The 22,710-nt window shown below is 50.4% G+C and overlaps 2 protein-coding genes across 5 annotated transcripts; one reads left to right on the top strand and one right to left on the bottom strand.

Annotated features, from left to right (window-relative positions):
* The first annotated feature begins 5,495 nt into the window (after positions 1–5,495).
* cdc23 (CDC23 (cell division cycle 23, yeast, homolog)) lies at positions 5,496–11,698 on the top strand. The gene is made up of 16 exons (XM_047043215.1): positions 5,496–5,615; positions 5,955–6,027; positions 6,155–6,292; positions 6,638–6,680; positions 7,043–7,148; positions 7,490–7,622; positions 8,066–8,243; positions 8,476–8,573; positions 9,008–9,089; positions 9,383–9,536; positions 9,880–9,999; positions 10,172–10,247; positions 10,379–10,440; positions 10,710–10,788; positions 10,891–11,010; positions 11,278–11,698. Exons 1-16 carry the CDS (start codon positions 5,509–5,511, stop codon positions 11,428–11,430), a joined length of 1,722 nt encoding a protein of 573 aa, XP_046899171.1. The 5' UTR covers positions 5,496–5,508; the 3' UTR covers positions 11,431–11,698.
* Positions 11,687–22,681, bottom strand: kif20a (kinesin family member 20A). Of its 4 annotated transcripts, XM_047043201.1 has the most exons (20): positions 22,592–22,681; positions 22,361–22,502; positions 21,499–21,680; positions 19,978–20,091; positions 19,768–19,887; positions 19,461–19,599; positions 18,801–18,976; positions 18,400–18,511; positions 17,761–17,973; positions 17,085–17,196; positions 16,777–16,851; positions 16,279–16,425; positions 15,817–15,985; positions 15,480–15,632; positions 14,545–14,684; positions 14,115–14,217; positions 13,727–13,946; positions 13,384–13,475; positions 13,140–13,277; positions 11,687–12,587 (listed from the first exon to the last, which is right to left on the bottom strand). In XM_047043201.1, exons 3-20 carry the CDS (start codon positions 21,658–21,660, stop codon positions 12,234–12,236), a joined length of 2,739 nt encoding a protein of 912 aa, XP_046899157.1. In that variant the 5' UTR covers positions 21,661–21,680; positions 22,361–22,502; positions 22,592–22,681; the 3' UTR covers positions 11,687–12,233. The 4 variants fall into 4 exon arrangements, with proteins under 4 accessions (XP_046899157.1, XP_046899156.1, XP_046899158.1 ...); XM_047043200.1 differs by lacking the exons at positions 22,361–22,502; positions 22,592–22,681 and adding an exon at positions 22,206–22,351; XM_047043203.1 differs by lacking the exons at positions 11,687–12,587; positions 22,361–22,502; positions 22,592–22,681 and adding exons at positions 12,594–12,864; positions 22,206–22,351.
* Between the last annotated feature and the right edge of the window lie 29 nt (positions 22,682–22,710).

Genomic DNA, 22,710 nt, shown 5'->3' with positions numbered 1-22,710 from the left:
GTGAGAGCCTGTGACTGGCCCCTGTTTTTACCCAGCCAATTATGGGCGCTCTGCCTTTCTCCAGGCGAGATGGAGGGAGAAGCTTTTTTTATTTTTTATTTTTTTACCGACAGTAGCAGTAGCAGCTCCTATCTCCAGCAATTAGAGGGACACGAGGCTGACAGTAATGGATCATATCGGCTGCTCCCGAGAGAAGGGAGGGTTGGGGGCTGAGTGCGAGGGGAGGAGTGGAGGAGGGGACGAGGAGAGGGATGGGCCAGATGTAGAGATCAGGCGGGCAGGTAGCAGGGCAAGACACACCCCCGGTGCGCTCCGGCTAATGCCACTAATGCACTGGCTGTCCGATAGCGTTCTCGATTAGCTAGGGGGGACTCTCCTATCTGGCAAATTCAATCAGGCTGCTTCGCCTGGTTGCTCTTTTATTAGTGCAGTGTTCTACTGATTTCTCTCCACGAAAGGGTGGGTCGGGTGGAGGGAGGAAGAGAGGGGGGGGGGGGGTGCTGGGGCAGGAAAGGCAAGGGGGAGAAGGGAGGAAGTAGAGAGAGGGGTGGGGGGGAGAGTGAGTGAGAAAGGACAGCGAGGGTGCGATAAGCAGCGGGTGAAAGAGAGTGAGATCGATGACGATTGCTGAACCTCAATAGGCTCCGGAGGAACGCGAGATAGGGAGAGCACGCTGCTGGCAAACTGCTTAGCATCTGCCACTGCCTGTCTGAAAAGGAATGTGGAAGATGGGGAAATGGATGCCGATATCTGCTTCGTTGACAGCTGAGTGTGACCCGTAGTCAGGCTTGGACCACAGACAAGGGCAACGTGGAGAGGGGGCGGTCCCAGTGGCCTACCACCCGCCTGGGCCTGGGCTTGGAATCAGCCTTTCCATGGTGACTTTTCTCTCTTCCCTGTCTTCCCCTGTCTCTCTGTAACTACCGGCGTCAGCACAAAGCCGAAAGAAATGCCTTCGAAAAACGTCAACAACAAACAACAAAGAAACGCGGCGAGCGAACGCGTGGAGTTTAGCGGTCGCGCCCGCGACACATTGCCCCCCCCCCCCCCCCCCCCCCCCCGCTCGTTTGTCACGCGGGAGCCCAGAGGGTTTCATCTGTCACGTCAGAATATCCGCCTAGGTATTCTGTCACTCCCTCATGCCTCCCTTCATCCCTCTCCCTCCTCCCGCGATCACATCCTTGTCTCTCTCCTCCCCCCCCCCCCCCCCCCCTTTCCCGTCTCCCATCTCATCCTCCCCATCTGAGACAAGGCATCAACTGAATCATACCGTGACCAGGTGCAGCCACATCACCGGAGCTATTAAAAAACCCCGGCTGCCGAATTTGGAAGGTATTGTTTTTCTCATCGTTTTTTTCCCCTTCCCCGGTTCTCTCTCGTCTCTTTCTTCCCTTTATCGCAGACATTTGAGGATGTTGTTTCGATCCGTTCCCCCCTGAGAGGGAAGAGAAGAACGTTTTCACTCCGTGTTCTTTTCAAGTTTTTTTCCCGCGTGCTTTCGCCGTGCCGTTTCTCTGGAGCTTTCCGTGAGAATCCCTTCGTCCTCCACGTCCGCTTTGCTCTCATGTCACCTTTGCGTTTGGCTCACTTGATCGGGGCTCACCTGGGCGGAGCAATGGATCTCCATAGGTAGGGCAGATAAAAAATGGAAACAGGATTACCATGCAAATCGTGTCTTAATACGGTATCTCAAGGCCATAGCTCAGTGGAATTTGCTGCGCATGTAGAATATCATGAAGGAGAGACCCCATGCTTAACTCCTGTGAACTCAAGTCATTTCCATCATAATTAAGAGGGCACGACTTTCTCCGTGAGAGAACAGTCCGGAACACGAGGCGCCAGAGACCGGAAGACAGAAACAACACACTTTGTTCCAAAACCCACTTGTATGTGTGCACAGGCCCGCTCAAACGGGATTGGGCGCCAAATCTCCAGCTGTCTCAAGTCCCCCCCCCCCCGCCCTCCCCGCCCTCCCCCCGTCCTTCTGTCCGCCACCACAGCCCGAGGAACTGTGTTCGATGCTGATGTCTCACCGAAGCAGGAGTTTGGATACGGGGGAGGGATCTGGAGAGAGGATGGAGGTCAGCCGGAGGACACAAGTTAACAAGAACAACCATTTTTTTCCATGCCACGCCTCTTTCTGTCAACATGTACATCTTTCACTGTCATATCCTCTCTCTCTCTCTCTCTCTCTCTCTCTCTTTCTCTCCTTTTAGCTGTTCCCCTCTCTCAGTAAAACTAGCCCTCTGGCTGTGGGTTTCCAGTACACCTGATGGGTTACATCTGTTGGGTATTTATGTTTTAGTACGCTGTCACGTTGGGGCTGTCACACACATGTACACCCGACCGAAACCCAGGAGTTCACTCAGGAAACGAACCCGTGCTGCTTTTCATCAAATCCAAGCATAAACATTTGCCAAGGTTTCAGTGCAATAATGACAAGGTGAGGGGCTTATCGAAGCAGCTAACAAAGACTTACTCCTTTGGTTCTTACTTTGACCAGGAGCCCAGGCAGTCTCACAGCCATGGCCATCTGCAGCCTCACAGTTCTAACTCCAAACCCCCCAATCTCCACAGGAGACCAGACCACAGAAAGTATCCCATTACAAGAAATAATAACCTTGGGCGTAAGAGCATAGTGTTGACAGACCTTTCCCATGCGAACGCGAGGCACGTCTTAGTGACTGCAATTAGATATTACGTTTCACATTTACCAGACATTTCGAGTTGCGTTTCCCAACTGGAGCTGGTCCGACACTGTAAATGTTTACGTTTTGATCATGTAGGTAGGCCTAAATGTGTGTGCCTCCATTGATACCAATTTATCTAGCGCAAGCCTCAACGCTGGCCACCTCGCCCCTCCCTGCCTCTCCACTCCTCCGCGACCCCCCTTCTTCCCGTCTCTGGGGAAGAATTCATCAAAAGCTCCGAATGCCCCCACCTTTGCACACACACACACACACACACACACACGAACACACACCCTCTGCACTCGTGTGCCCGCAGCACAGACAGAAGACATCTGTCTCAGTCATTATCCACAGCCTGACACATCTCTGGGACACTTCAGCCAACACCTCACCTTGCCAGCGGGGCCGCGTGTCCACCGCGACTCCCGTCACCCTCTCTCCCTCTCCCCCGTGGCTGCCAGGGTCTCTCCAGAACAGAGCTCTTGGAAGAGGGAATGTTCCGGGTTCTCTCACACACCGTTTCGACCTCGGCGGTCGCGTGCGTGCGTTCCTGTCGCCGGTGCGTTTTTATGACACGCTATTTCTGCACTATTGTCAAATTTGATCCATTCAAGTGGCGAACGGCGCGTTTGATAGGGGCCGGGGAGGTGGTGAGTGCAGTCGCACACGCAGCGCAGAGTGTCGGCGGGGTTTGGGGTCTTCCCAGCCTCTCCGGTCTCTCGTGCTAGAGTGCAGGGGGGGGGGGGGGGGGGGGGGGGGGGGCTCAGGTGGTGGCGGTCCAAATGAGGCCAGGCTGCTGGCTGTCCTCAATCCAAAGTGACAGCTTCATCAGCAGTCGATTCACAGGGTCCTGCACCTGGCCTATCGGGTCCTTCCTCCCCCCGCCCCCCCCCACCCCCCCCCCCCCCCCTCCAGGGAGAGAGCCCAGGGTAAGTACAGCTGTGAGACTACGCGTCCACGCACGCCAACGCGGAGAGACTGAAGTACGTAGGGGTGTACTGGATGATTCATCTTGCTGCGCATGTACTCTCATGTAGAAACCGCATGCGCGCTGCGAAACTGCGTGACGTGCGGCCCGCACGCAAACATTTACGTTGACGGACCAACGCTGACGAGATAGTGCAAGAAACACAAAAAGCGTGCGCGCAAACACACACACACACACACAAAAACTTCAGAAGAACGGAGTGTGGTTGGAACAAAGTGCTGTATCAAGAAACTGGGTCTAACATGAACAAACAAGAACAGGTGTGAATGGAGAGAGACAAAGAGAGAGAAAGACAGAGAGAGAGAGAGCAAGAGAGAGGAAGAGAGAGAGTGAGAGAGAGTTTGGATGTGGGAGAGGCGTGCTATCTATACGCACACAGCTTTGAGCCCTGTAGTGCCTGGTCTGTGGAGCCGGCTAACGAAAGCATGTAGGCACATTGCAGGCATATTGTCCATTTTAATTACACAGCAGTCTCAGAAGTCTGTCTCAGCAACTCGCGCAGCTCACTGCTCTACCTGCAGGGAATGTGAGCGCGCGTGTGAGTGTGTGTGTGAGAGAGCGAGAGAGAGAGAGAGAGAGAGAGAGAGAGAGGGGATGAGACTGGGGTGGGAGGGAGGGAGGGAGGGAGAGGAGAAATGGGAAGGTGTATAAAAGAGGTTAGGGCATATAACCTGTCTTATTGTGCTTCTTTCAACTTGCACAGTGAGCCATTTGGCTGCACTTGTAAACTCCCTGGGTATACTTGATTACCTTGTCATTCTATTAAAGTGTATTTTGCTCTCCAAAGGGAGAGCGAGAGAGAGTGCAGTAAAGAGAGTGAGAGAAAGGGGCTCCATTCAGCAGAGGAGAATGCAGAGAGGAGAATAATAACATTATTATTATAGAAGAGCTCTCATGTCTGCGTAGCGACGTCACGTCTCTTGCGAATACGGCATTCATGCCGCCCATATCTATGCGCTCACGTGCTCAGCCATGAACCGCTATCCAACCCCGACCTTCCCTCCGGCCCACAGCACCAAACGCGAAACTCTTGTCCTCGCTTATCAATTTTTTTGGTCGTCTTTTCCCCTCTTTCTCTCAATGTCCCAACAGGGTCCCAGCTGTTCTGCGTCCTTTCCATTGGTCTCAGGGGACACCAGAGAGATTCAGGACGCAGGCTAGTACCCGGAATCTGTGCTCCACATGGCAATCCACAGATTAGCAGCATCAGTCGCAGTGGGACAAACTCAGTCCCACAAGCTGTTATCAAAGCAACATTCTGGAGAATGGAATTCAAATCACAGTGACAGCGTGGATGTTTAAAGGGCATTTTTGTACCAAAACAGCTGTGAGTTGGTTGCTGGCTACTAATTATTTGCTGGCAAGGCAAATGGCAAACAGTAATCTATTAATTAGCCATTTTATAATAGGCCATCAATCAATGTAACTTTTTCAGTCAACCTTATAGGTTAAGACTAGGAGTGGGTTAAAACATTCAAAATACAATTCAAGCATGCCCTTTCTCTTGCAGAGATTAATTAACGTATTACCCATCAATAGCAAATGAATCAATCAAGGAGGTAGATACGGTTTTGCACGCGGCTAATCATTAGCTTTCTACAAGCTTTTGATTACAAATGAACAAATCAAGTGCAGTCAGGTGGGGATGGTGGTTAACGGGACCACTGCTGCGACAATCTCCGTTTCTTTTGTTAACGCAGCGCCGTGGTGAAGGCTGCCCCCTTGTGGTTATAAACGGAAACCGTGTGTCCGAGAGTGGATTCTTTATTTTCTTATTGGACATGTGTCGGCCAATGGTAACATGCGTTACCATGACGTATTCTACGAAAAATGGCGGCCCTCTGTAGTGAGTTTGGAGATTTAGTGCAAATCAAGAAACAACTGATATCTGTGATATCGCTTTGTAAAGAAAGAGGACTGGTACACAGCGTGAAATGGTAAGAGACGTCCTTGATATTTATATATGTGGTCTGGTGGGAGAAACAGATTTGTTGGTAATCTTAACTAGCTCGTTGGGCTAGCTTTTTAGCAGGCGGAATGACAGTAGTACCTGCTACTAGTTAACGTTTTCAAATGTAATGTAACTTTTTTGTTGTTGTAACTTTTTGTTAATGTGACATTTTAGGAATGTGTTTTGTGTAGCAACCATTAGTGTGCAGCGATTGTGTATGATTAAATACGATCACTAGCAAGGCTAGTCAATCGTTTGTGTGACAGCTTATCAGTTCATTCTCTTAACTCGTGTTAAAACCACGAATTTACCCTGTGTTTTTTAGGGCATCAGAGCTAGCATTTGCCTTGGAGCCGCTGCCCAAAAACGAATTACCTCCACCAGCACCTTTCACCGAGGTTTGATGACCACCACCACTCACTATATAACGCCGTCTACAGATAAACCTGGTTGATTTATTCAGAAACTCTCCTTTTCCCTTTAACCCTTCTCCTTTCTTCTGTCCTTAAACTCTCCCTGAATCAGGAGGATGCTCAGGACTTAGATGCTCTTGGTTTAGCCAAGTCTTACTTTGACCTGAAGGAGTATGACCGCGCTGCTTACTTCCTACGAGGCTGCCGTAGCCAGAAAGCCTACTTCCTCTTCATGTATTCCCGCTACCTGGTGAGAATGCGCAGACAAAAATATACAATTGAAGTATGTTGTTGGATTGTGTTTTGTAAGACGCCACGCGTTCCTTGTGATTAAGTTCGACAATACCGTCAGAACTGTGCACTCCGTAACTATCTGCTGCAGTTGTCACTCTGGATAAAAGCATCTGCTAAAAGGAAGGAATGTAACTAATTTTACAAACGATTTGAACGAGACAGAAAAAAAGGGGGCTTGGACTAATCCACTCATCTCCGTTCAAAAGCTAGCCCTGCCAAACCCTTCAATTCAAACGTTGATAACATTTCATTTTCATCAAATGCTTCTCATGTCTCCCCTTGTTTTTGTGTTTCCTCCCAGTCAGGAGAGAAGAAGAAGGACGATGAGACTGTAGACAGCCTCGGTGAGGAACTCAACTGTTAACCTCCTCCTGTTGATGGACGGGATGTTGATGGACGGGATGTTGATGGACGGGATGTTGATGGACGGGATGTTGATGGACGGGATGTTGATGGACGGGATGTTGATGGACGGGATGTTGATGGACGGGATGTTGATGGACGTGATGTTGATGGACGTGATGTTGATGGACGGGATGTTGATGGACGGGATGTTGATGGACGTGATGTTGATGGACGTGATGTGGATGGACGTGATGTGGATGGACGTGATGTGGATGGACGTGATGTGGATGGACGTGATGTGGATGGACGTGATGTTGATGGACGTGATGTTGATGGACGTGATCTTGTCCACTGGCTGCAGGGCCTCTGGAGAAGGGGCAGGTGAGGAACGAGGCTTTGCGTGAGCTGAGGGTGGAGCTGAGCAAGAAGCACAGCGCTGGGGAGCTGGACGGCTTCGCTCTCTACCTGTGAGGAGCCTCGCCACACACACACCTCACACACACTACTGAGTTACACCTCCTGAAGTTACCTCACACACACTCTACCTGAATACACCTCATACACACGCCAACTTCCATTCAGCAGTCATTCCTCGTAGACCGATCAGAACACAGTATAGATTACTGAAGGAACGTGTATGAAGAACAATAAGACGGAACACACAAACGGATACCGAGGCAATAGCCGATCGACGGATCGTGATTAGCATAAGACACGGAGGGAAGTCGACTTTCTTCCACCCTCCTCGCGCTCGCTTGTCGCCGCGCGTCTCTCACCCGGACGTGCTTGTGTTCCCGCGAGCGCGCAGGTACGGAGTGGTGCTGAGGAAGCTGGACCTGCTGAAAGAGGCGGTGGACGTGTTCGTGGAGGCTGCCCACGCTCTGCCTCTACACTGGGGCGCATGGTTGGAGCTCTGTAACCTCGTCACCAACATAGAAATGGTGAGAAACCGCGCGCCGGGCCCACTCCTCCTCCTCGTCGTCCAGGGCGAGCGGTTTCGCCCTCCTCCTCCGCAAATCCTTCCCCCCCTCCTTCCCCTCCCTCCCAGCGCTCAAAATATTACAAAAAATACAGCTCTGGGAAAATAAAAACTGCACCCTTCTCTTTCCTTTTTGAAAAAAAGCTGATAAGGACAATTTTGGAGTGAGGAACAGCAGGGTAAAAAGAAAAGCGAGGCCACCGCAAGTTTGACCCTTCCGTTCCCCACTCGAAATGGTCCTTCTCAACTTTTTATACAAAGAAAGAAAAAGGTGCAGGGGTGTCTTATTCCTTTCCAGAGCTGTATATGTATGTATGTATGTATATTATATCAAATGGACATGTATATCCCTCCCCCCCCTTCGCGGCTGGATGGTTAATGTGGTCCCTGCTGTCCGCTCCACAGCTCAAGTCACTGTCTCTGCCGGACTGCTGGATCCGAGACTTCTTCCTGGCCCACATGTACACGGAGCTGCAGATGATCAAGGAGGCCCTGCAGAAGTACCAGAGTCTCATCGAGGCAGGCTTCTCCAAGAGCACCTACGTCATCTCCCAGATCGCCGTGGCCTACCACAACATCCGAGGTTTGAAGGGACTCTGTCCCTCTTTGCCCCTTGTTTGTCCAGCCAGAAGCATTAGGTGGTAACTAAGGTTTAATTGTATACTGTTTTCTTATGAATTGAAATGTTGCCTGAAGGAGCAGTTACATTTTACGTTGTTACCTGTGGTATTGCCTTTTTATTATGTTTAGTATGTCATTATTTCAGTTCTAAATATGTAGAGGTTGTGTTGATTGATTGGAAGTGTCCTCCACAGATATCGACCAGGCCCTGGCTCTGTTTAATGAGTTGAGAGAACAGGATCCTTTCCGCATCGAGAACATGGACACCTTCTCCAACCTCCTCTATGTCAGGGTGAGAGTTCTCTTGGTGCTCAGAAAGTCTAAACAAAATAATTGTATTTCTTTTTTCATTTTCTCTGTGTTCTGGGGCCAGAACAGAGAAAATGAAAAAAAAAGAGCATTGTTTTTCAGCAGGTGATGGCAAGGTCGCCGGCCGAAGTTTTAGATAGTTAGAGGGAGAAAAATGATGATGCCCCATTAACACACACTTCATCTCCCTTCCTGTGTTAGTCTTTGGATGGATTCAAAAATCTGATTCCGTAGACTAGAGACAGAACATCGATGCTCTCCCCTATGTCCCCATTCTCTCACGATCTTTTTTTCTCTCCAGTTCTCCTCCATTCTACTCCTTCTCTCCCATCTGCTTCCTGTTTCTCCTCTGTCACTTCCTGCATCTCCAGTCACCATTAACATAGGTGTCTGTGTGTGTTTCCTCTTGTTCCCCAGAGCATGAAGCCGGAGCTGAGCTATTTAGCACACAACTTGGTGGAGATAGACAAGTACAGAGTGGAGACCTGTTGCGTTATCGGTAAGGACGCGCCCTAGACCTTTCTACAGACCCCAAAGTCTCTCATTTGAGAGAATTTGTTTACAGGGGCAGTGCACATGAATGAACATGACTGTAAATGTGCCAGATTTAGCCAAAATGGCACATTTTCCATCTGTAGACCCTTGACAGAACGTTAAAAAATCATCCTCAAAAACAAACAAAGCACCTTCTGTCCGGTTCCGGAGGCTTCCCTTTATGCTTTTCTCCGACCGTATCCAACCCGTGGTTATGTATGTGAACGGGTGTGTGTGTCCTCCCTGTCTGGCTCCCAGGTAACTACTACAGCCTGCGCTCGCAGCACGAGAAGGCAGCTCTGTACTTCCAGAGAGCTCTGAAGCTGAACCCCCGCTGCCTGGGCGCCTGGACCCTGATGGGCCACGAGTACATGGAGATGAAGAACACCTCAGCCGCCATTCAGGCCTACAGGTCCGGCTAGGATTAGGACTAAGGGTTAAGATTAGGACGAGGGGTTAGGATTAGGACTAGGACTAGGGGTTAGGATTAGGACTAGGGGTTAGGATTAGGACTAGGGGTAAGGGTTAGGATTAGGACTAAGGGATAGGATTAGGATTTGGGGTTAGGATTAGGACTAGGGGTTAGGATTAGGACTAGGGGTTAGGATTCGAACTGGGGGATAGGATTAGGCCTGGGAGGCCAGGGGACTGTACTGAGGGAAGGGGGTGGTTAGATACATTAAGGTTGGATTAGTTTAGGTTTATGGACCTAACCTCAACAGATTTCTTAGAGAAACCCCTTGTGTGTTGATCAGACACGCCATAGAGGTGAACAAGAGGGACTACCGGGCCTGGTACGGCCTGGGCCAGACCTACGAGATCCTGAAGATGCCCTTCTACTGCCTCTACTACTACCGAAAGGCTCACCAGCTCAGGTAGGGGGTGTGTGTGTGAGACTGTATTGAATGACTGTGTTTGTGTGTGTATTGAATGATGTTTGTGACTGTTGAGGCAAGGTAAGTCATTCCTAAGTGCATCCAGCGCGAGCCGTCGCCGTTTGGGCAGACGTACGGTTAGCACATCAGTGACGCACGTGTTTGTCACCAGGCCCAACGACTCGCGCATGCTGGTCGCTCTGGGGGAGAGCTACGAGAAACTGTCCCAGCAAGTCGAGGCCAAGAAGGTGAGCGACGCCACGTCCTCGACGACTCTTAACTTTCTTTTTGAATCGCCAGGAGGCCTGTCCTCGGCGCTTTCGTTGGCCGTGATCGATTCGCGAGGTGATTTTGCGATGAATTTTTTTTTTCCCTTCAGTGTTACTGGAGGGCGTACTCTGTAGGGGACGTGGAGAGAATGGCCCTACTCAAACTAGCCAAGTAAGTGCCCTTCATCCAGCTAGATTAGATATTAGGTAAATCAAGTTTTTGTATAGCACCTCTCGCAGATAAAAATCACTAAGTGCTTCGCAACAAAATGCAATATAACACTACAAATTTAGAATACAGGAACATTTAAAATAGAAAACATGACAAACAACCATAAAAAAAACCTCGACTAACTAAAACTAAGGTGTGGTGGTTGTTGACGGTCGAGGCTCATGCGTCTCTCTTTAACGGGGTTCCGGAATGGTCTTATTCGCCGACAGGCTCCACGAACAGCTGAACGAGTCAGACGACGCCGCCCAATGCTACATCATATACATCCAGGACATCTTCTCCTGTGGGGTTAGTGTTGCACTGTGTGTGTGTTGGTGGTTTGGCGTGTGGACAGTGACGATGTTGTGAGCGTGCGAGTGACTCCCCCCCCCCTGTTTTTCCGCTCCCCAGGAGCAGCTGGAGCACGCGGAGGTTAGCACGGCGCTACGCTACCTGGGCCAGTTCTACTTCAAGAACAAGCTGTACGACGAGGCGTCGCTCTGCGCCCAGCGCTGCTGCGACTACAACGACGTAAGGGGGCGGGGCTTAGCCATGTTTACTGAGCTTTTCTCTGTGGGAAATATGCTACCTATCCCTGGGGGTGTTCAGTCCTGGTCCTCGGGGGTCCACGGTTCCGTTATGTTCTAGATGTTTCCCTGCTTCAAATGAATGGGTTGTCATCGAGCTCTGTAGAAGGCCGATAACGACCCGTTCATTTGAATGATCGTTCAGCCTGACCTGGAACATGTATTAGTACTGTTAATGCTTCCAACACTGCTGCCGTGTGTGTGTGTGTAGGCTCGTGAGGAGGGCAAGGCCCTGCTGAGACAGATCTCCCAGGTCAGGGATCACACGGAGATGTCGCCCACCGAGCTGTTTGCGCCGCTCTCCAACAACAACACGCCCGTGAGGAGGATGTCTCCCCTCAACCTGTCCTCCTTCACCCCCTGAAACACCCTTCCTCTCTCCCCCTGTCTCACCCCTCCACCCACCCACCGGGCTGGCCTCTGCATCAGACGACAGCCTTCTCTCTCTCTCTGCCTCGCGTGGTCAGAATGCACAGCGCCGACCGGATCCATCGAGCCCCGTGTCACGGATGTGTCGAGGATCATAACGTCAATTTTTTCGAAATGTCCCTGTAAATATGTTGTTTTGTTTGTTTACGTGCGTGGTGGTGCATGAGCGATTGTGTAATCGTGAAGCCGAGTTGAATAAAGTAGCTTTTTATTGAGGAACGAGAACAGTAACTGTTGCATCACTCAGTCGTTGAAGAAAATACTGGTCAAGACAGTAAAAGGTGTGTAAAAACAGACAAATCAGAAAAAAGTGTATACACAAATTAAGATAAAGTACTGACCTTTGCAACGTTTCATCGAAAGACAAAAGTTGTAAAGCCCTTGGCAGTAGGAGGTATTATGTGCAAAAGGAGACTGTTAATGTGCTTAATGCCTCATTCTAAACCCGTGAACAGACAGGTTCACGCACTTCAGACGCAGCACCATTTCATACTGTGGCCAACCATTGGAATCAGCAATCCTCATAGTCAAACATGCATAAAGTCAGAAAGCGTAGTAGTACACCATAACACTTAAACAGTGAAGGAAAAAAAGAATGTGATAAAAAAAAAATCTTTTGTTGCTATATTGCTATTAAAAGCAAAATAATATACTGTACACTGGCTGTTTTGGTTAACTTGAGCATGATGGCTGTAGTAGTCAGACAGGCTGCGATATCATTGGTTCCCCGGCTGCGACTCAGTACTTGCGATAGGACAGCTGGGGGCTTGGGGGCGGGGTGGCCTGCCGAGAGCGCAGCACCTGGGCGTAGGGCGTGGCCGTGTTGTCGCGGCCCGCCTTGCGCGCCGGCGTGCGAGTGGGGAACACTGAGCGGAAGAAGGTGCGTTTCTCCGCGGGGGGCTGGTTCTCGCTGTTGGCTGGGGTCGCCGCCGCTGCCGCGCAGCCCCTCCTCTTACAGGAGCTGGGGGTGGCCATCGGGGAGGGGGCGGAGGGGGGCTGCTGGAGCTGCAGCTGGGCCAGGCTCTCGGCCGTCCTCCTCAGCTCAGCCTTCACCAGCAGCAGGCTGTTCTGGAGCTCCACCAGGGCCTGGTCCTGGGGACGGGGACAGGGGCAGGCCAGCCAACGAGGTTAGAGGAGACCCACAGGAGAGAGAGAGAGGTGGGTGGGAGAGAGAGAGAAGAAGAAGTGTGGAAGGAGCAAGCCAGTTGAAGTGGAGGGAGTGAAGAGAGGGGGGAAGTGGAAAGCAAAACGGAAGGAGGAGGATTGGAGAGAGATTCATCAGGTCAGCTTGTCCGTGATCATTCACCTCCCACCCCCTTCAGTGCCAACCTGGTGCAGCTGTTAAGACTCCCCGAGCAGTTAGTTAAACCTGACCCCGTGTTAGTTGAACAGGTGAGAAGTTAGTGAGAGGAGACAACAGAGGGAGGAGAGAGCAAATAAAGAGAGATATATCGTCCAGACTTAACACTTTACACACTCTCAAGCTAGCGAAAATACTCTCGTTTGCCTACTACAATGGATTGACATTCAACGACCAGAATGCCATTTCAACCCCGACTCAAAACGAGACATTCCGGTTCTGGAAGCTTCCTTGCAATTCCTAAAGGAGGAGGCAGGTCAACTGCTCTTTAGGTGTGTGTGTACCTGTTTGGCGAGTGTGTCGTCTGCGCTGGCCAGCGTCTGACGCAGCCTCTCCCCTCCAGTGTTGCGGCAGCAGGCTCGCTCTCCTGACTGCAGGTCCTGGCCCAGCCTCTGCAGGTCGGCACGCAGCTGCCTCAGGTTCTGCATGACCGCACACACACACGGTTTGAACGCAGTCGCTTTGCCATGCCCGCCTGTCGACATGAGGAGGAGGAGGGGGGAGTCGAGAAAGACTTGAGGAACTCACCCGCTGTCCCTCCTCGAGTTTGCGGTCGGCGGCGTGGGTGAGGGTGCCCGGGGTTCCAGGCAGGGTGAGCTGCGCCTTGAGCTGTCTCAGTTCTGGGGGAGAAGAGGGAGGGGAAAGTGGGGAGAAGATAAGAGTTAGGAAGCCCCATTGCCCAGGAATGAGGAGGCTCCAACACGCCTCCCTATATTCCAGAGATGAAAACTCCAGCCCGTTTATCTTCCTTCGACGAGTCCGCAGGCACTGAAAGCTCTGTTTTAACACCGACCTGTCATCAAAACTGTCCGTTCATAGAAACTTTTGCGAGAAAAAAAAACACTTTTTCCCCCTTCCCCTTCCTTCTCACCCTGAGTTTTCGTCAGCAGCTCCTTCCGACACTCATCCAGCTCTGAGTTGGTCCGCCGCGTCTCCACGGTGACGGCCAGGCGCTGGGAGCGGCGAGGCCCCTCGCCGTCCAGCCCCAGGGGGGGGAAGAGCGGGAGGGCGGGGGCCGGCTGGACAAACTGGGAGCTGCGCCTGTCCTCCGGCAGGGCGGCGTTCAGAGACTTGATGATTTCGTCTCGCTCCTAGGGGGGGGGGGGGGGGGGGGGGGGGGGGAGGAGAGGGGATTTTAATACACCCCCTCAAGGGTACACCACACTGAGCTCGGGGCTAGACCGGATATATTCTTATAGGTCTGTCTCTCTCTGTCTCTCTCTGTCTCTCTCTGTCTCTCTCTGTCTCTCTCTGCTCACCTCCAGCTCCTGGCTGTAGTACTTTTTCAGGTTCTTCTTCAGGTTGTTGATCTTGTCCTCAAACCGCTCCTCCATCAGCGCTCTCTCTGTCTCCAGGGTCTCGCTGGACACACATACACAGACACGCCATCAAGTCACACAACTATCCACCGCAGAAATGTGTTAACCACACGAAAAGTATTTAATTGAAACCTCTGGGGAAGTTTCTCCGTGGTGTTGCCTAAAACAAGCACGACAGGGTGTAAAAGTGACCTCATTTAGAGACAGGCAGACCCTAGGACAGTTTTTACAAAACAACGTTCTGCCAGCACAAGTGTCCTTGATCACCGGAGGCGTGTGGAGTGGTTCCTACTTTACGGGCGCAGGGCGAGAGAGGGAGACAGAGATAGAGAGCGGGAGAGAGGGACAGAGAGAGAGGCCGCCGTAGTACCTGAAGTCGTTTTCCATGCGGGTGATGACCTCCATCATCTCAGAGACCACGTGCTCCCTGACGCTGGCCTCCAGGGCCTCCTTCTCCTCCCGCTGGCGCTGCACCTCGCCCTTCAGGACGTCTATGGCCCGCAGGAGAGCCTGGAGAGAGAGAGACGAATGAGAGAGAGAGAGAGAGATACAGAGAGAGAGATACAGAGAGAGATACAGAGAGAGAGAGATACAGAGAGAGAGAGAGATACAGAGAGAGAGATACAGAGAGAGATACAGAGAGAGAGAGAGATACAGAGAGAGAGAGAGAGATACAGAGAGAGAGATACAGAGAGAGAGAGAGATACAGAGAGAGAGAGAGAGATACAAAGAGAGAGAGAGATACAGAGAGAGAGAGATACAGAGAGAGAGATACAGAGAGAGAGAGAGATACAGAGAGAGAGAGAGATATACAGAGAGAGAGAGATACAGAGAGAGAGAGAGATACAGAGAGAGAGAGATACAGAGAGAGAGATACAGAGAGAGAGAGAGAGAGAGATACAGAGAGAGAGAGAGAGAGAGAGATACAGAGAGAGAGAGAGAGAGATACAGAGAGAGAGAGAGATACAGAGAGAGAGAGATACAGAGAGAGAGAGAGAGAGATACAGAGAGAGAGATACAGAGAGAGAGAGATACAGAGAGAGAGAGAGAGATACAGAGAGAGAGATACAGAGAGAGAGAGAGAGAGAGAGACCTCAGTCACCTAAGCCTTACTACTAGACATTGGTTGTTCATACACACTGCAAAAAAAACATTTACTAAAAAAATAACGAAACAATTGTCCATTTTTTATTTATTTTTGCAGTGTGAAAGTTGACCTATACTTAAGATTCTCTCTCACACATATGTATGAGAGAGAATTTGAAGTCTAGGTCTACTTTTCCTCGAAGGTACTCGAAGCCGTACCTCGGAATCGAACATGGTGATGTCGCCCTCCTCCGCGTCGCTCTCCTCCTCCTCCTCCTCCATCAGCGTGCTGTCGCTGGAGCCGGGCGCCGCCTGGCGGAGCAGCGACAGGATGTAGGCCACGCGCGTCTTGGAGGACGGGCCGTGGACCAGCTGGACATGCGAGAGAGAGGGAGGGAGGGGGAGAGAGAGAGAGGGGGAGAGAGAGGGAGAAATGACACTGCGTTCAATGGAAGTCAACTTTTACAAGAACAAAAGGGTAAAAATGACGGTAAAAATAAAAAAAACACTTAAAAAGAGGAGGAGCTAGCCGAGAAGGGGGGAGCGGCGGCGTTACCTGCGTGGCGATGGCCGAGAACTTGAGAGCCTGCAAGGTCTCGTCATAGGTGGAGGCGCACGGGTTGATGTTGACCACCATGCTGGAGCGGCCGCGGCCGCAGAAGAAGCCCTGGAGGACCCGGGTCAGCTTGCTGTCCCTGAAGGGGACCACCTGAGGGGCCCGCGTCCTTCAGGAGAGACGGGTCATTGACACACATTTAGTCATTTAGCAGACGCTCTTATCCAGACCGACTTACAGTAAGTACAGGGACATTCCCCCCGAGGCAAGTAGGGTGAAGTGCCTTGCCCATAGACACGTTATTTTTTGCGCGACCAGGAATCGAACCGGCAACCTTGTGATTTAATAGCCCGATTCCCTAACCGCTCAGCCATCTGACCCCCTCATTTGGGGTGAAGAATTTAAATCACATGCCGCTGAATTTAAATCACATGCCCCCCCCCCCCCCCCCTGCGTGTGTACCTGCTGTGTAGCTGGTTGTGACGGAGTGCGGCGATGCAGCGCCCCAGCGTGTGCAGGGAGGTGTTGATGTTGTTGGCCTCCTTCATGCGCTCGCCGTTGCGCTGCTCCTTACAGCGCTCGGAGCCCGCCAGGTCGCACACCGACAGCCTGCGGGGGGGAGGGGGAAGAGAGGTCACGTTAACACCCACACACATACGGCTACAGAACCCCGCTAAACTGCTACGACATACAGTAGGCACACCCAACAGACAAGGGCCGGGTTTCCCAGATTCGTTAAGCTCTTAACGCCGAAATCTTCTTAGGAACGTTCTAAGAGCGTTCTACAGCGCTCCTAGAACGTTCCTAAGAGGATCTGAGCACGAAGAGCTTCTTAACGAATCTGGGAAACCCGGCCAAGCTCATTGTCCTAATCGTCCTAACTCTGGAATGCTAACAGTAGCTAACAAGGTTCCAGCAGGAACACGTCAGCAGGAGGATGCAGGTGGAGGACAGACGTACTCGCTGATCCGTGTGGCCTGGCCCCGGCCGCCCTCTGGAAGGACGTGCAGCAGGCGGACGGAGAAGATGCTGTGGCTGAAGAGGTGGATCATGGGAAGTGGAGTTAGTATGGGGGAAAGGTGTAGCCCCGCTAGCGAGGGTGACAATGTCACGAGGGACTACAACAGGCAAGGTGTCCGAGTACAGGGTTGGAAGAGCCACTATAGTCATAGAATAAATGATTTCTGATGAGTATTTCAAAATCAGCACTAAAACAACATGAAGCAATTCAGTTACGGTAATTGTTGCCGTTAGAATAGGCGGTGTACCTGCGGCTGGAGTTGTGGTTCAGATGGGTGCTGGCGAAGCTCTGGTTTTTACGGCCGGCACCCAGGACCCTCCAGGCCTCGTCGGCACTACTCACCTGGATCCAGGTCAGATCTGAGGAGAACGCCCACACAAAGTTCAACGTCAAATGAGGCTTTTCAGGACAATGTACTGGCTTCTACAACGTGCCCTGGCAATACACATCAGTTGATGAGCTGGCTTATTCTTTAAAACAAGTCAATACAAGTATAAAGGTGCCAGTGAAGTAAGAACATTTCCCTTGATAAAAATCCCCTTCAAATAATGACTCATTCACTTAAATTAAGTCACCGGATAAGCCATTTACAATAAAACAAGTCCAACTAGATTTCTAATCTGAACTCCAGATCAGGGTTCTCCAACCCTGGTCCTCGAGGGGCCCGCCATCCTGCATGTTTGAGATATTTCCCTGCTCCGGCACGCCCGTTTCAAATGAACGGTCAAAACCCGGGCTTCCACAGAGCTTGATAACGACCCGTTCATTTGAAACGGGCGTGCGGGAGCAGGGAAACATCTCAAAACATGCAGGCCAGCGGGCCCTCGAGGACCAGGATTGGAGAACCCCGCTCCGGACGATCCCCCCTCGGGTGTCCAGTCCAGTCGGCGTGTCCGGCTCCCGGGGGGGGGCCTGGTTCGTACCCTTGACGTAGGGGTTGCCGTGCTTGTCGTCGCTGAGGCGCAGGGTGGCCCTCTTCCTGAGCTGCTGGGAGGGCGGGGCCTCCAGGAGGTCGTACAGGAACTCGTTGTAGATCTCGTAGAAGGACACCCAGACGGAGAAGAGCGCCTCCCCCTCCAGGTCCTCCCCGCCGCTGTGGGACAGGCTGCCCAGGTCCAAGCACACGCTGTCGGCCTCTGCAGGGGGAGGGAGAGAGACATAGAGAGAGACAGAGAGACAGACACAGAGAGAGAAAGAGAGAGAGACAGACAGAGAGAGAGACAGAGACAGACAGAGAGACAGAGAGAAAAAAAGAGAGAGAGAAACAAAGCGAGAGAATGATTCCAACTAGCCTATGAAAATATATACGGTTCCCACGAATCTTCAATCCAAACGTGCGGGGTGTATGGATACACTTGTGTCTACGATGTGATAAACAAAATCAACGACAAAAAAAAAATAACAACACTACGTTTGATCTCTAGACTCTAATCATCTCCCACAGATAAAGTACAGATCTAGTCAGGGGAGGTCTGGTGGGAGAAGCAGACTGGTAAAAACAAACACAACCCCTCATTGCCGGGCAGTCACGGCAAGACTGCACCCCCCCCCCCCCCTTGTACCTTCCATCTGGGAGGCGATGTGGCTGGCCGTGGACAGACCTCCGACACCGCTGTCCCACGTGGAGCTGCTGCTCCCCCCGCCGCCGCCGCCCTTCAACCGGGAACACTCCTCCTGGCGCCGGCAGAGACGGGACACGAGGTCAGGAAGGAGCAGAAGGAGATTGAGTGTGGGTGTCGTTGCCATTGACGATTTCGTAAACCGATCAAAACGATGAGGAAACGCATTTCGCCTTTCATCGTTGAGTTCAGAAATGAAAAAAGTTCACAAATTGCACATTTTCATCGAAATTGCTCACGGTCGAAATGTTGTCGAGATTAGCGATGACGTTATGGAGAGAGCCAAACCGGTAAGAGGGCGTGGCCCGTGTGGCTCCAAGTGTTCAGTCCTCCCTCCTCCTCACCTCTCTCAGCAGGGAGTCCTTGCGACGCTCCTCCACCCGCACCTCCCCCGGGGCCAGCTGCCTCACGTCCTGGGAGAGGACGGGCTTCAGGTCCATCGGCGCGTACAGCCGGCCCTGCAGCTTCCTGAACACGGACACCAGCGCTCGGGGCAGCAGGCCCGCCTCACGGCCCACCCCTGACAAGGAACCAGACTCGCAACGTCAGCGCCGGCGAACCAACAATGCATGCATTTACATTTAGTCATTTAGCAGACTCGCTTATCCAGAGCGACTTACAGTAAGTACAGGTACATTGTTGCCCAAGGACACAACGTCATCGTCATCGACACAACGTTTGCACGGCCGGGAATCTAACCAACAACCTTCTGATTAATATAGCCCGACTCCCTAACCACTCAGCCATCTGACCCCGACAATACATGAATTAACCGATTCGTTCAAACAGTCGTGTGTCCTGACAGATGCCAATGAGTGGATGTCCTTTAGGGTCGTGTTGACACCTAATACATTGCAGTACTCCAAATATGTTGCAGTATTCCGTGGTACTACTACACCATAATAACAAACGATAGTAGTATATATGTATGATTAGAAGGGAAATCCAACCTAGTAGTGGATAGAGTGGAGGATGGTTACAGGGCTCTGGTGGTTAATTCTCACCCTGGATGGTGTAGGTCTTCCCAGAGTTAGTGACTCCGTAGGTGAAGAGAAGTCGGTTCTCTCCGTGCAGAACATCCCTCACCATCTCCTTCATGGTGCTGTCGTAGAAGTCCTGCTGGCTTGTCTCTGGCCCAGAAATCTACACACAAGAAACACAGAGACTGAGATGATGCTCAAATTAGCATGACATGCTACGGTATATATATATATATAACCAACATTGGTAAGCGCCAGCTCATGTGTAAATGTGTGTCCTGTACCATGTGAAAGAGGGACGTGTGTGTGTGTGTGTGTGTGGGGGGGGTACCTGTGTGAAGGTGAACTTGTGGATGCTCTGGGTGATTCCCCTTTCTGCGCTCTTCATGCTCTGAGAGTCCTTGGGGGCTTTGAGGATCACCATGTCGCCGCTTTGAACGTGTACGCAACCCTGGGAGACGCAGGAGGACACGTTGGCGTGCTGCGTTCACAAGCGCTTTTGCGTGGCGAAATGGTGGGCAACTATTGGAGCAGCTCTCACCTGGTCCTCTTCCCTATCCTTCTCCCCGTCAGTCAGTGGCCGGACGCGCAGATAAACATTGACTTTCTCCTCGCCGTTTCCTTGTCTAGGCACTCCAGTCTTCACAACTGGTTTCTGAGGACAGGAAGAAACAATGTTAATAGTGTACCTTTGCTGTGGTAGAGCGTCGACAGGCTTTAGAAGCAGCATTCATTACAGAACACTTATTTCCCCAGCGTCACTGATTAAATCGGCTGACTACATACAAGAATCAATAGCTGTGTTGTCTGAGAGAGTGAGGAATGAATGAACGACAGCTTTTAGCATCCCCGTGCCGCTAATCTAACTGTCAACCTAATGGCTGACCCACAAGGAAAACCCATTAGTCTTTGTAAGAAAATAAAAACACTTCTTGTGAAGGGCAAGTTTCCCCGTGCTCTGACAGGCAAGGCAAGTGTGTGATTAATACCAGTCCTCCCTGAAGGCTTGTTCAAAAGAGCGACTCGTTCCACTGATAGCCAGTTAAGATGAAGTATATTTATATTGCCCTGACAACATAGTTTTTAGGAACTTGTTTCAGTTTGCACACAACTGACACAACCAAGCAAAACGGAACAAGTGCAATCACCACATTACACAAGGAAAATAATTTCGTATAAAAGAAGTTGCAAGGACTATGCAAATAAATGAGAAAAATAGCCTTGCGGATATAAGATCAAATTATTTTTCTGACTGGTCTTGACAGGTTTTACATTTAAAGGCCAGGAGAAGTCGGGGGAATGATTAGAGTGCATGTTGTGCAGAAGGCGAGGTTTTTTTAATAGTCAGAGATCGAGATCATTATAAAAAAAACACCTTTACTATCTTCAGTCTTGAGTTTGGTTTCTAGCTTACTTTTATAATTGGTTTGGGCGTTTATGACAGCCCTCTTAAATTTAAGAAGTCATAACTAATGAAATGACACACACATGCAGGGAGAAGAGACACCTTGAAACACACAAACACAGGAACTGTTTGCCAAAGACATTATTGCTTTACATTTTTTCCATCCTGCAGTCCTTCCCCCAATGGCAGTCAGGAGCAGTAAGCAGCCATTTCAGAAACGCCCAGGCTTCAAATTCAAATACGTGCAAACCAGGAGAGCGATGTGTTTTGCATGTTTTTTTTTTAGCGGTGCTTTGCAGAGGAAACGTTGCGAGTAGGAGTATATGCAAACTTCACGCAAAAAAAGTCCGAGAGATACTGCAACTGGGCACCAAACATGCTCCGAGCGGGAATCGAACTCACAACTTTTTGCACCAAGCAGCTTCGTCCAGTTCCCCATCACCTCTAAAATGCATTGACAGTACCCATCTCTCCATGAATTTGAACTACTCTGATAAAGTATAAAACAAAGGCTTCTTACTTTTATTTTTTACCTATACAGAAGATTGCGAGAGAAAAAAACTGCTCGTCAGTGACAAGTTGTCACCTGTCAAAACGAACCCTCACTCATAGAGAAAAATAATCATGTATAACGTGGTGCTATAATGTGGCTCTTACCTCTCGAGGTTCCAGACCGGGGGAAATGATGGACAGCTCCGGTGGAGTGATCCCCTTGAATAGCGGACCTGCTAGTCCCCCCATATCTGCTGCCGTAGACTCGAGGACGGGCATGTCTTCGTCATCAGAAAAGGGTCCACTTGGAGACGCCAAATACGCCATAGCCAACGATCTGTTGGAACCTGTTTTGCACGTTCAGACAAACCAAGCTAACGCTATTACATCAAGCTTGCTTAAAAAATTTGAGCCATTTCTCACTCTCGCTTGTTTACACAAGGCGAGGTATAAATAGTGCATATAGAAAGTACAGTAGAAGGCCAAGTATCAGAAGTACAACGGTAAAGTAATGGAACAGTCTGTTGCAAAGTAACCATATCTCAGCTAACGAGTTAATACAATAATATTACAGTGCAAGCAACAATAACGTAAATTGCTGAAGTTTATAGCAACCATAACATCCTCATATGGATATGTTCACAATACAGAATTTAGGGTTAGAGCTGGTGATAGCAGGGAAGCAAATACAGGCTGTTACAAGCTTGTTACACATGATGACTTGCCAGGAAAACATATAGCCAGCTAACGTTAAGATAGCTAGACTAGCTACCTGGACACAGTGGAAACACCACCGGCGAATTGTAATAATCTCTCAAAGATAAAGGAACATGGCATAGCAAGCTCCTCTTTTATATGAACATTGCGCTAACCTTGTTCCGAGTTGGTGATCGTCGTGGAAACCCTGCTGGAATCGCAAGCTAGCTAAACACGACTTTTTATCAATACTCCTTGCTTTGTATCTCTACGTTTGCTAATTACTTACACACACGGTTTTCTTACAATTCAAACACCGCGCTTTACATACCCGAACCAATCGCTGTGTATAGTTTGCACGGGACTCAAAAAAGATATCCAATTGCGGAGCTCGTGGGCGTGACTCTTTCTTCTTCTTTGGCTTTAAATTGCAGACTGACACCAATGTTTCTGAGATGCATCATCGCCATCAACTGTTCGGAAAACCGTTGGAATCACTTGGAAATAAACCTAAATAACACAATGAATCAATGCATAATAAAACAAACACCTACATCCTTACCCCCAAGTAAAACTCACGTGCCAAGAATGTGTTTCAAACTGTCCCCATATCACAAACTATCACCATACCACCATTGTCACTCACTGGCCACCATTTGTGTCATCCTTAGAGTCATCTAA

This window comes from Hypomesus transpacificus, chromosome 20 (assembly GCF_021917145.1).
Source record: "Hypomesus transpacificus isolate Combined female chromosome 20, fHypTra1, whole genome shotgun sequence".
In the NCBI taxonomy this organism is placed as follows: domain Eukaryota; kingdom Metazoa; phylum Chordata; class Actinopteri; order Osmeriformes; family Osmeridae; genus Hypomesus; species Hypomesus transpacificus.
This window is presented reverse-complemented; position numbering and strand designations above follow the sequence as displayed.

Bases quoted from the DNA above. Each gene is read 5' to 3' on its own strand.
- cdc23 (XM_047043215.1), top strand. From the start codon at position 5,509: ATGGCGGCCCTCTGTAGTGAGTTTGGAGATTTAGTGCAAATCAAGAAA. The intron at 7,149-7,489 runs GTGAGGAGCCTC...GCGAGCGCGCAG, and splicing joins GACGGCTTCGCTCTCTACCT to GTACGGAGTGGTGCTGAGGA. The intron at 11,011-11,277 runs GTAAGGGGGCGG...GTGTGTGTGTAG, and splicing joins GCTGCTGCGACTACAACGAC to GCTCGTGAGGAGGGCAAGGC.
- kif20a (XM_047043201.1), bottom strand. From the start codon at position 21,660: ATGGCGTATTTGGCGTCTCCAAGTGGACCCTTTTCTGATGACGAAGAC. The intron at 16,426-16,776 runs GTACGTCTGTCC...TCCCCCCCGCAG, and splicing joins CAGGCCACACGGATCAGCGA to GCTGTCGGTGTGCGACCTGG. The intron at 15,986-16,278 runs GTACACACGCAG...TCTCTCCTGAAG, and splicing joins CACAACCAGCTACACAGCAG to GACGCGGGCCCCTCAGGTGG.